The sequence below is a fragment of the Leucoraja erinacea genome, chromosome 25 (assembly GCF_028641065.1).
Source record: "Leucoraja erinacea ecotype New England chromosome 25, Leri_hhj_1, whole genome shotgun sequence".
Lineage (NCBI taxonomy): Eukaryota > Metazoa > Chordata > Chondrichthyes > Rajiformes > Rajidae > Leucoraja > Leucoraja erinaceus.
In genome coordinates this window covers 29,953,945-29,966,565 of record NC_073401.1, presented here as the reverse complement: position 1 = coordinate 29,966,565, position 12,621 = coordinate 29,953,945, and the positions used below count along the sequence as shown (strand labels likewise).

Here is a 12,621-nt window from a genome sequence, read left to right as displayed (position 1 = left end):
CTATACTCAAATCCTTTTGCTATGAAAGCTAACATACCATTCGCTTTCTTCACTGCCTGCTGCACCTGCATGCCTACTTTCAATGACTGGTGTACCATGACACCCAGGTCTCGCTGCATCTCCCCTTTCCCCCTTGGCTGCTTTCCTGTTGTTGGCTCTGGAGTTGCACCTTCTGATGTATAGTTCCTGCAGGGGGGCGAGTGAAGTTCCCATAGTGCGTGCAGCGGAACGCACTACTCTCTGCAGAGCCTTTTGGGGGTAGGGGGGGGGGGGGGGGGGGGGGGGGGGGGGGGGGGGGAGCAGCAGCCACCGTGCTGCCCAAAGGATAGTTACTAATCTAGTTCTGATCCATCAAGTTGTGTCAGAAACTTTACAACCTAGTTGTGAAACGCTGTATATTGTCAATAACACTTGACGTATCATTTACTAATTGACATTCTCCCTCAGGTTGCCAATGTGGAGTTGTACTACAAGGCCCTGCAGTTTTACCTGGACTTCAAACCACTACTGATCAACGATCTCTTAATGGTGTTGTCACCACGCTTGGACCACACCAGGGCAGTCACCTTCTTCAGTAAGGTGAGCCTCTTGTTTACAAGGAAGTGCTGTGTGGAACAGGGTGCAATTTGCGTAGCATTGCCCTGAGCTGTACGTACCTCACCCGCCCATGAGTGAATGAATGCCTTCTGTCTGGTTACAGGTGGACCAGTTGCAGCTGATCAAGCCGTACCTGCGATCCGTGCAGAATCACAACAACAAATCTGTCAACGAGGCGCTGAATAATCTGCTGACGGAAGAGGAGGATTACCAGGTACGTGACAAGCGCACACTCCTACGTTGAAGAAGGGTCTCGACCCGACCGTGGATAGATACATGACCCCTGCGGGTCACTAGGGTGGGGGGGGGGGAGCGTGGAAACTCCGTGCAAACTCGGCGGGTCAGGCAGCATCTCTGGAGAAAAGTGATTTCAGTCTGAAGAAGGGTCCCGACCCGAAAACGTCACCTTTCCATGCTGCCTGACCTGCTGAGTTACTCCAACACTTTGTCATCTTAGTCAATGTCTTGTAAGGTTTAGGAAACAACATATTTACAACTGTAAGCTAGGTTTGGAGGATACTGATTATCTGATGGGTATAATCCCTTGACCACACCTGGAGTATTGGGTGCAGTTTTGGTCTTCAAATTTGAGGACATTCTTGCTATTGAGGGAGTGCAGCGTAGGTTTACAAGGTTAATTCCCGGGATGGTGGGACTTTCATATGCAGAGCGAATAGTGCGGCTGGGCTTGTACACTATGGAGTTTAGGATGAGAGGGCATCTTATTGAAACATATAAGATTGTTAAGGGTTTGGACACGCTAGAGGCAGGAAACATGTTCCCGATGTTGGGGGAGTCCAGAACCAGGGGCCACAGTTTAAGAATAAGGAGTAAGCCATTTAGAACGGAGACAAGGAAACACTTTTTCACACAGTTGTGAGTCTGTGGAATTCTCTACCTCAGAGGGCGGTGGAGGCTGGTTCTCTGGATACTTTCAAGAGAGAGCTAGCTAGGGCTCTTGAAGATAGCAGTCAGCCATGAATGGCGGTGCTGGGTTGAAGGGCCGAATGGCCTACTCCTGCACCTATTGTCTATTGTACTTTGTAAACGCCCTCTATGTGGTGATTATTTGCATACCTTGGGAATGCCAGCAAAGAATTTCACTGCGACAATAAAGTATTAATTCATTCAAGAATGTTTCGTCCCATGGATTAAATGTTCTTTGTTCCCCTTTAAATTTATGCACGATGCAAATTAGGCATTTATTTGCATGGTCAAAATGTTTAGTTTGTAGATTCAGTGTGGAAATAGACCCTTCGGCCCACTGAGTATGCTGCCCCCTCCCTCGATCACCTGTTCCCACAGTTCTGTGATCACATCCCACTCCCTACATGGGCCAATTAATCTACGAACTCGCACGCCTTTGGGGCGTGGGAGGAAACCGGAGTTCCCGGAGGAAGCCCAAGCGGGTCACGGGGAGAACGTGCAAACTCCACACTGAGAGCACCCAAGATCAGGATTGAGCCTGGGACTCTGGCGCTGTGAGGCAGTGGCTCTAGATTTGTGGATAAGCTTTCTCTCTGTAGCGTTATCTCTCTTGCCAGTAACATTTGTTTGGAGTAGATATGAACATTTTAAAATGAGTAAACTTTTATTTTCTGGAGATAATTCTCTGTGCATAAAATCATGAGAGGAATAGTTTGTGTAGACTCACAGAGCGTCTCGCCCAGAGTAGGTGAATCGAGGACCTGAGGACACAGGTTTAAAGTGAAGGTGGAAAAGATTTAATAGGAATCTATGGGGTAACCTTTTCTCACACAGAGGGTGTGGGTGGATGGAACGAGCTGCCAGAGGAGGTGGTTGAAGCTGGGACTATCCCAACGTTTAAGAAACAGTTAGACAGGTACATGGATAGGACAGGTTTGGAGGGATAGGGGCCAAATGCGGGCAGGTGGGACCAGTGTAGCTGAGACATGTGGGCAAGTTGGGCCGAAGACTGTCTAGTATGATTATCGTGGCGTATTTTGTTCCACTACCTGCAGGGTTTGCGTACATCCATCGATGCGTACGATAACTTTGACAACATCACCCTCGCACAGCGCCTGGAGAAGCATGAACTCATCGAATTCAGGCGTATCGCTGCTTACCTCTACAAAGGCAACAATCGCTGGAAGCAGAGTGTGGAACTGTGCAAAAAAGATCGTCTGTACAAGGCAAGTCTCAGTCTGAGAACCCAACACTGTTTTACTCCTCCCATCCCCCAGCCCTCGGGGCTCATCCTCCTCCTTTTTCCTTCCTTCTCCCCGCCACCCCCTATCAGTCTGAAGAAGGGTTTCGGCCCGAAAAGTTACCTATTTCCTTCGCTCCATAGATGCTGCTGCACCCGCTGAGTTTCTCCAGCCTTTTTGTCTACCGACAGTTTTACTGCAAGTTGACTCAGTCCGGGAACCATACAGCACAGGGCACACTTTGAATGACTGAATAAGTTTATTGGCCAAGTATTCACATACAAGGAATTTGCCTTGGTGCTCCGCACCCAAGTGACAACGACATACAGTGACAGTGTCCATTGCTGGTTTAGTTTAATGCAGGTTAAATATACCCAATGACGGCCTCCACAACCGTCTGTAGCAATGAATTCCACATATTCACCACCCTCTGACCAAAAACAAATCCTCCTCGTCTCCTTTCTGAAGGCACGTCCTTTTACTCAGACGCTGCCTCCCCTGCTGAGTTTCTCCAGCATTTTTGTCTACCTTTGGTTTTTTCCAGCATCTGCAGTGCTTTCTTAAACAGTCCTCCTACTTTTTAAACATGTAAGATTTAATTTGAGATGTTTATGAGGTGATTCAACGAGGTGTATATAGGTTTATTGTTCATTTTATTGTTATTTTGTTTAGTTTTTAAACTTTTTTTTTGTTTTGCATGTTTTAAAATAAAATACATACTAAATTGGGAATGTTCGATGGCTGTTTGCAGGACGCGATGCAGTACGCAGCAGAGTCGAAGGACACGGAGCTGTCGGAGAAGCTGCTGCAGTGGTTCCTCGAGGAGGGAAAGCAGGAATGTTTTGCCTCTTGCCTGTTCACCTGCTACGACCTGCTGCGGCCCGACGTGGTCCTCGAGCTGTCGTGGAGGCACAACATCATGGACTTTGCGATGCCCTACTTCATCCAGGTCATGCGAGAATATCTGAGCAAAGTAAGTCGGCATTTGTTGCAAGGGAACAGGTTTGAGGGATCTGACCAGCAGGAAAAAAGGCTCCCCCCTCCGTTTAGTTGCAAATCAGGTTTAATAATAATAATAATTTTATTTATAGAGCACTTTAAAAACAAACATAGCTGCAACAAAGTGCTGTACATCACTAATCATTGACAAAAAAGTTCATACACACCAAAAAATAACAATCAAAAGAAATAGTAGGAAAAGACATGTAAAATAAAGAAACATCAAAAACACCACAAACAGAAGCAAAGCCTCAGGCATGGTCAAAAGCCAGGGAGTACAAATGTGTTTTAACACTGGATTTGAAGATGGACAGTGAGGGGGCCTGTCTGATGTGCAACGGCAGGGTGTTCCAGAGTGCCGGAGCAGCAACAGAGAAGGCTCTATCCCCTCTGAGCCTCCGACTAGACCTCGGTACCTGCAGGAGCAGCTGACCAGCTGACCTGAGGGACCGGGCAGGAGCGTATGGGTGGAGCAGCTCAGAGAGGTAAGGCGGGGCGAGACCATTCAGAGATTTAAAAACAAATAACAGTATCTTAAAATGAACTCGAAAGTGCACTGGGAGCCAGTGTAGGGAGGCCAGAATTGGCGATATGTGCTCCCTCTTTCGAGTCGTTAATGGCGAAAGAGGACAAAAACAATACTTATCTCGGTACGCGCGGGGTCCGGTTTTACAGCGGCACGCCTCCCTCTCTCTGCCTCTGTCCGTTGGTCAACCCCTCTCATACATGAACCAACTCCTGGCTTCCTGGCGCCTGCCTGTATACGGGTCTTCTTCCTCATGTCCGGCCATCTTCTATATCGCGTCTTTCCGGTCGGTCAGTGACGGTTGGCGGCCGGTGGTTGCAGAATTGGCTACTGCGGTCAGTCGCTGTGGTGCAGTTTCTGTCGTCAGCATTGCCCGGGGCGTACTGTACATCCTCGGGGTGTGGGGGGAAACCGAAAATCTCAGAGAAAACCCCACGCAGGTCACGGGGAGAACGTGCAAACTCCGTACAAGATTCAAGATTCAAGATAGATTTAATTGTCACGTGTGCCTGATGGCACAGTGAAATGAATTTCCATACAGCCATACAATAAAAATCAACAGGACACAACACACTATAGGGTTTGACATAAAACATCCCCACACAGCAGAATCAAAGTTCCCCACTGTGTGGGAAGGCACCAAAGTCAGTCTTCTTCCTCCACTATTCCCCGTGGTCAGGGCCTCCCCAAGCCCTCCGCAGTTGCCGCTACGGGCGGCCCGATGTTCAGGACCGCACGCCGGGGTGTTAAAACGTCCGACGTCGGGGCTGCGGGACGTCCTCACAGAGTCGGGCCCCTCCTACCAGAGTCTGCGCCTCCCAAAGTCCGCAGGCCGCGCCGGGTGGAGACTGCTGCTGGAGACCCGCTGCAAGGCGCCCCAGGACTCCACGATGCCGACAGCACCCGTAGTCGGGATCGTAGCCTGGGTCTCTGGCGTTGTGAGCGTTGTAAGGCAGCAACTCTACCGCTGCGCCACAGTACTGCCATAACCTTGGTGATCAAGTGCTCATCTAGATAGTGCTTAAAATGTTTAAGAAGGAACTGCAGATGCTGGAAAATAGAAGGTAGACAAAAATGCTGGAGAAACTCAGCGGGTGCAGCAGCATCTATGGAGCGAAGGAAATAGGCAACGTTTCGGGCCGAAACCCTTCTGGAAATAGGCAACGTTTCGGGCCGAAACCCTTCTGGAAATAGGCAACGTTTCGGGCCGAAACCCTTCTGGAAATAGGCAACGTTTCGGGCCGAAACCCTTCTGGAAATAGGCAACGTTTCGGGCCGAAACCCTTCTGGAAATAGGCAATAGGCAACGTTTCGGGCCGAAACCCGGAAGGGTTTCGGCCCGAAACGTTGCCTATTTCCTTCGTTCCATACATGCTGCTGCACCCGCTGAGTTTCTCCAGCATTTTTGTCTACTCCAGCACTTTGCAGTGTATCTTTAAGGAGATATTACTAGCTACATTGAGTAGACAAAAATGCTGGAGAAACTCCGCAGTTTCTCCGAGTTTCTCCAGCATTTTTGTGTACCTTAGTGTGTAAAATGCCCTGAGAGTCTGCATCTGTGAAAAATATTGGCGAGTAGCTTATAAGGTCTGCGTTCAAATTGACATTGGCTACTCTGTACCTTGGGCACTTTGAAGTTGCATCATCGTTCTGTGTGGCTCACAGATTTTTTTTATTTATTTTTTTATTTTTTTATTTTTTTGTGCTGGATTTTTCCTGTGATTTTTAACCTGTGCTTTTACTCTAGGTTTCAAGTTTCACCTCTGAATTTTCTTGCAGGTTGATGAATTAATGGAAAAGGTGACCGCCTGCTATTTTGCTAACATAGTTGATTGAACTCCCTCAACCTGTAGTAGCTGTTGAGGGCAGTTTGTTGCTCCCTGCAGGAAGATTCTTAACCTGTTTGTAATTGATTGCAATTCATCCTAAAGTAGTTGACTAAATTCAATTTATGATTTGCAAAACTAACCGCTTGCTGTGTGTATCTAGCTGGAATATTTAGGATCACTAACAATATATTTCTAGGACTAGGGTTATTTAGATTCACTAACAATGTATTTCTACGTCCTAGCGTTCTTGTTTGTGAAACGTGTCTATTACACAAATTAACACTTCATCATCTTTGCTCTACGTTTCCCATAATATGCTTTAACGGGCCTGTCCCACTTACGCAACTTTTTCGGTGACTTGCCGGCACCAGTCATTGCATGAAAATCCAGCAGCAACCAATAGGCAATAGGTGCAGGAGAAGGCCATTCGGCCCTTCGAGCCAGCTCCGCCATTCAATGTGATCATGGCTGATCATCCCCAATCAGTTCCCCGTTCCTGCCTTCTCCCCATATCCCAACTCCGCTATTTTTAAGAGCCCTATCTAGCTCCCTCTTGAAAGCATCCAGAGAACCGGCCTCCACCGCCCTCTGAGGCAGAGAATTCCACAGACTCGCCACTCTCTGTGAGAAAAAGTGTTTCCTCGTCTCCATTCTAAATGGCCAACCCCTTATTCTTAAAACTGTGGCCAAAGACTCCATGGCAAAGTATACCCTGTTTTGTGAGGATGAGAGAAGTAGCAAACTCTAGTTTCGATTTGTTCAGTAAGAATGTCCCTTTTAGTCGATTGAGGGGCAGCTGATATTTACATCATCCACAACTTTTTTATTTGCAAGAGGGATTGTAACTAATTTATTGTGGGTTCATTCATTTTGCACCCCAATATCCAACATGCCTGTATTAACTGTGGTGAAGCTAAGTTGTGATTAGTACAGGTGTCAGGGGTTATGGAGGATGGGGTTGAGTGAGAAAGATTGATCAGCCATGGTTGAATGGCAGGGTAGACTTGATGGGCCGAATGGGCTAATTCTGTTCCAATCACTTGTGACGATATCTCCCCTTCCTAGTGGCCTCTGCCTGTGTTCACCACTCCCACATTGCCAGTCATACAAATGGAAACTGCCCACGCTGACCAACATGTCCCATCTACACTAGACCCACCTGCCTGCATTTGGCCCATATTACTCTAAACCTGCCCTATGCATGTGCCTGCCTAAATGTTTCTGAAACATTTGATAGTACCTACAATCTGTGGAATTCGTTGCCACAGACGGCTGTGGGGGGCCAAGGCAATGGTTATTTTTGTTGGAGATTGACAGATTCTTGCTTAGTACGGGTGACAGAGGATATGGGGAGAAAGCGTGAGAATGGGGTTGAGAGGGGAAGATCGATCAGCCATGGTTGAATGGCGGCGTTGACTTGATGGGCCGAATGGCCTAATGCCGTTGCAAAATGTTACGAACCTGCCTCAACTACCTCCTCCAGCAGCTCATTCCATACACCGCCCCTCCCCCCTCTCCTTAAACTTCCAGTTAGTTCCAAAGTACTTGTATCAAATGACAAATCTTTTTTTAAACGATAGACTGCTAATTTGCACGCTGCAATCAAGTTAACCTGGTATGGGTCGACATTTGCAAAATTGCGCAGATAACTCTTTGCTGCTTGTTGCCACTGCTGCCTCCGCTCAGCCCCTCCCTGCCCCTCATCCCTCTTAAAGGGAGCAACACAAAGGCTGTGGGTTTGCATTCTTACAGCATCCCCCAGAAGAGGGAAACCCAAAAAAACCATCGTCAAAACTTCCCGCCACCTTTTGTTACATCTCTTCAACGCACGAGTTGCTTCCTAAATTGTTTCCGCTAATTTGCTGTAACCTGACCTTCCACAGTGGATACTGCGAACAACAATACATTAGCCGTAACCCTATAACACTTCTGCTGTAGACTAAACTTTGCGCCTGGTATTTACGTGTGGCTCCCGTCAACGTTGGCTTTGTCGTGTGTTGGCTGTGTGGTTTATTATGCAGCTTGTTCACGAGAGGTGGAATTAGTGACTGGTTTTGTGTGTTTTTTTTTCATAATTGCAGGTGGATAAACTGGATGCTTCAGATAATTTAAGGAAAGACGAGGAGCAAGTAACTGAACCAGCTCCGCTCGCCTTTGGTACGTTCCCATTCTCCGTTGAGCTGGAATATTACATAGAAACATAGAAAATAGGTGCAGCAGGAGGCCATTCGGCCCTTCGAACCAGCACCGGCATTCATTGTGATCATGGCTGATCGTCCCCAATCAATAACCCGTCCCTGCCTTCTCCCCATATCCCTTGACTCCACTAGCCCCTAGAGCTCTGTCTAACTCTCTCTTAAATCCATCCAGTGACTTGGCCTCCACTGCCCTCTGTGGCAGGGAATTCCACAAATTCACAACTCTGGGTGAAAAAGCTTTTTCTCACCTCAGTCTTAAATGGCCTCCCCTTTATTCTAAGATATAAAGCATCTATGGAGCGAAGGAATAGGTGACGTTTCGGGTCGAGACCTGGAAGGGTCTCGACCCGAAACGTCGCCTATTCCACTACCTCCGTGGCAGGGAATTCCACAAATTCACAACTCTCTGGGTGAAAAAGTTTTTTTCCCACCTCAGTCTTAAATGACCTCCCCTTTATTCTAAGACTGTGTGGCCCCTGGTTCTGGACTCGCCCAACATTGGGAACATTTTTCCTGCCTTTAGCTTGTCCAGTCCTTTTATAATTTGATATGTTTCTATAAGACCCCCCCCCCCCCCTCATCCTTCTAAACTCCAGTGAATACAAGCCTAGTCTTTTTAATCTTTCCTCATATGACAGTCCCGCCATCCCAGGGATCGATCTGGTGAACCTACGCTGCACTGCCTCAATCACAAGGATGTCCTTCCTCAAATTAGGAGACCAAAACTGGACACAATACTCCAGATGTGGTCTCACCAGAGCCCTGTACAATTAGCCACTTAATAAATAGTTTGTCCTTGTTTTCTCCCTCCTTCCCCTCCTCTTCCCAGCTCTCCCTCAGCCCACTGTCTCCGCCTCTTCCTTTCTTCATCTTCCGCCCCCCCCCCCCCCCCCCCCCCCCCCCCAACACCACATCAGTCTGAAGAAGGGTCTCGATCCGAAACGTCACCTATTCCTTCGTTCCATAGATGCTGCCTCACCCGCTGAGTTTCTCCAGCATTTTTGTCTACCTTTGATTGTAATCACGTATTGTGATGGGAATAACTGCATAGTTCCTTGAAGGTGGAATCTCATATAGATAGGGTGGTAAAGAAAGCTTTTGGTGTGCTGGCCTTTATAAATCAGAGCATAGTATAGAAGCTGGGATGTAATGTTAAAATTGTACAAGGCATTGGTGAGACCAAATCTGGAGTATGGTGTACAATTTTGGTCGCCCAAGTATAGGAAGGATGTCAACAAAATAGAGAGAGTACAGAGGAGATTTACTAGAATGTTGCCTGGGTTTCAACAACTAAGTTACAGAGAAAGGTTGAATAAGTTAGGTCTTTATTCTCTGGAGCGCAGAAGGTTAAGGGGTGACTTGATAGAGGTCTTTAAAATGATGGGAGGGATAGACAGAGTTGATGTGGACCAGCTTTTCCCTTTGAGAATAGGGAAGATTCAAACAAGAGGACATGACTTCAGAATGAAGGGACAGAAGTTTAGGGGTAATATGAGGGGGAACTTCTTTACTCAGAGAGTGGTAGCGGTGTGGAATGAGCTTCCAGTGGAAGTGGTGGAGGCAGGTTCGTTGGTATCATTTAAAAATAAATTGGATAGGCATATGGATGAGAAGGGGATGGAGGGTTATGTTATGAGTGCAGGCAGGTGGGACTAAGGGAAAAAAGTTGTTCGGCACGGACTTGTTGGGTCGAGATGGCCTGTTTCCGTGCTGTAATTGTTATATGGTTATATTGTCTTTCCACTGACTGAACAGCACGCAACAAAAAGCTTTTCGCTGCACCTCAGTGCAGGTGGCATTAAAACAACTGTACTTGGCTTCTGTGACATTGTGTGGGTTGCTTCTTATTTATTTATTTCTTCCTTTCTTTTCCCCCCCTCAGGTCAGCACCTGATGTTGACATCCGGAAGCACTCCAGTCCCCCCTCAACCCGCCTACGCTTACGGCTACCCAGCCGGCTACCCCGCCCAGCCAGCGTACGGCTTCAACATGTAGAACATCCCGCCAGCTTCGTCATTGCTACTCCCCCCCCCCCCCCCCCCCCCCCCCTCCCCACGACTCCACCCGACTTGCCCAGCAGAGCACGGACATGTATGAGGCTGGCCAAACAGCAACCCTGCCTGCCTGCCGCATGGCATTTATACAGGACTCCTGTTACCGTTATTTATTACATTGTTACATTTCAACTTTAAAAGTCTAGCTTTTTTTTTAATTAAAAAAAAAAAATTAGTAAATACAACTTTGTTGAGAGGCACTGATTAGAAATTAAGGGCGAGTATTAACCAGTGAATGGAATTCGGTAACAACTCTGCAGTCAGTCGGCTGCCCAGTCTGACACTGGCAATGTGACTCAGACTGTGTTACTGTGTACAGATCACCTCGGTGTGAGGGTGAAGAAACCCTTAGCAAAGGCAGCGTTTAAACACTCCCCAGAGTAAGATCTTGAGGAATTATTTTCGTGTCGGTATCTGCATGTTTGCCAAGTATTTAATATTTTGTTTGATGCGAATGCAAGACGGAAAATCTTTTTTTTTTTTTTTCTTTGTGTGGTTTTTTTTTTTTTTTTTGCGTTCTCCGTTGGTCCCGCACTCGAGATGCGTTTGGCCTTCGCAAGGTTCTGGCTTTGACAGATTGGGTCACTGCTCCACCGAAGCTATGTCCTCCATGCCAAATGGTTGTGTGCCACTGAATCAAGGGAGGGGGAAAACCCACTGTGTGTGTGTGTAAGTGTGTGTGTAAGTTGTGTGTGTGTGTAAAAGAGAAAAAAAACACATTATTAGGGGAAGGAGACCTGGTTGCTAATCATGAGTATCAGGGTGACTGGATAAACTGGGCAACAGTAATTGTTTGTCGAAACCTCCAACCAGTTAGGGTCTGTAGATAGGCACATCTTTGTCTGTAGATAGGCACATCGGTGAGCAGCAGGGAGGGGACATGAGTACAGGACCCAGTTCAACCCAGAATGTAACGCTGGTCAGGGGCAGTAAGATGCCTCCACAAATGGAGGGACGGGTGGCGGAGAGTGTGCTGTTAATGGAAGCTTCAATATCGGAGGCATTGTGAATATTACTTTGCATAACTGTACAAATATATTGGTTGGCAAGTTAAGAAATGGATATGTATTTGACTTTCACCACCCTACTGCCCCCCCCCCCCCCCCCCCATAACATGCCACGAGAGGAATAAATAAAGTTTACACATGTAATTCTCATTATCCATCCGTCTTTGTTGGTTTTGTTGCCTAAACGTATAAAGGTCTCAGCGGGGCGGATTAGTACGGGTGTCCGGGGTTGTGGAGGGGGAAGGCAGGAGAATGGGGTTGAGGGACGGGGAAGGATAGAGCAGCCGTGATCGAACGACAGAGTAGATGGGCTGAAAGGCCTTATTCAGCTCCTGCAACCTGTTTACCGAATCCGACCTTTCTGTCCTGGGCCTCCTCCTTGGGCAGAGTGAGCACCACCAGAAATTAGAGGAGCAGCACCTTGGGCAGTCTGCACCCTAGCGGCATAAACATTGACTGCTCCATTTTCCGGTAGCCCTTGCTGTCTCCTCCCCTTCTCAGTTTCGGCCCAGCGAGTCCACGCTGATCATCGATCTCCCATTCACACTAGTTCTATGTGATCCCACTTTCTCATCCACTCCCTACACACTAGGGGGCAACTTACAGAGAGGCAATTAACTTACAAACCCGCACGTCTTTGGGATGCGAACCGTTGCATTGTCATTTGGATTGTGTTTTCATGACTGTTGGCAGATCAATTCCACCCCTCCCTTTAGTTTAGTTTAGAGATACAGCGCGGAAACAGGCCCTTCGGCCCACTGGGTCCGCGCCGACCAGCGATCCCCGCACATTAACACTACCCTACACCCACTAGGGACAATGTTTACATTTACCAAACCAATTAACCTACAAACCTGTGTTTAAGAAGGAACTGCAGATGCTGGAGAATCGAAAGTTACACAAAAAAGCTGGAGAAACTCAGCGGGTGCAGCAGCATCTATGGAGCGAAGGCAATAGGCAACGTTTCGTCCCGAAACGTTGCCTATTTCCTTCGCTCCATAGATGCTGCTGCACCCGCTGAGTTTCTCCAGCTTTTTTGTGTAACCTACAAACCTGTACGTCTTTGGAGCGTGGGAGGAAACCGAAGATCTTGGAGAAAACCCACGGGGAGAACGTGCAAACTCCGTACACACAGCACCCGTAGCTGGGATCGAACCCGGGTCTCTGGCGCCGTGAGGCAGCAACTCTACCATCTGCACTGCCGTGCCACCTTAATGCGTAGGCTGGCTCAGTTGCCTGATGG

At 47.8% G+C, this 12,621-nt stretch overlaps 1 protein-coding gene across 4 annotated transcripts in view; it reads left to right on the top strand.

Annotated features, from left to right (window-relative positions):
- The window catches only part of cltcl1 (clathrin, heavy chain-like 1), an 88,110-nt gene extending 77,043 nt beyond the window's left edge, over nucleotides 1-11,067 (top strand). For 2 of the 4 annotated variants that reach the window (XM_055655416.1, XM_055655419.1), the window contains exons 27-33: nucleotides 448-579; nucleotides 701-811; nucleotides 2,580-2,750; nucleotides 3,517-3,738; nucleotides 6,070-6,090; nucleotides 8,201-8,276; nucleotides 10,200-11,067. In XM_055655416.1, the coding sequence (XP_055511391.1) occupies nucleotides 448-579; nucleotides 701-811; nucleotides 2,580-2,750; nucleotides 3,517-3,738; nucleotides 6,070-6,090; nucleotides 8,201-8,276; nucleotides 10,200-10,312 (846 nt within the window). In that variant the 3' untranslated portion in view covers nucleotides 10,313-11,067. Of the gene's footprint in view, nucleotides 1-447; nucleotides 580-700; nucleotides 812-2,579; nucleotides 2,751-3,516; nucleotides 3,739-6,037; nucleotides 6,091-8,200; nucleotides 8,277-10,199 lie in introns of all 4 variants that reach the window. The other 2 variants (XR_008725480.1, XM_055655418.1) reach the window with 2 other exon arrangements.
- Nucleotides 11,068-12,621: the final 1,554 nt, after the last annotated feature.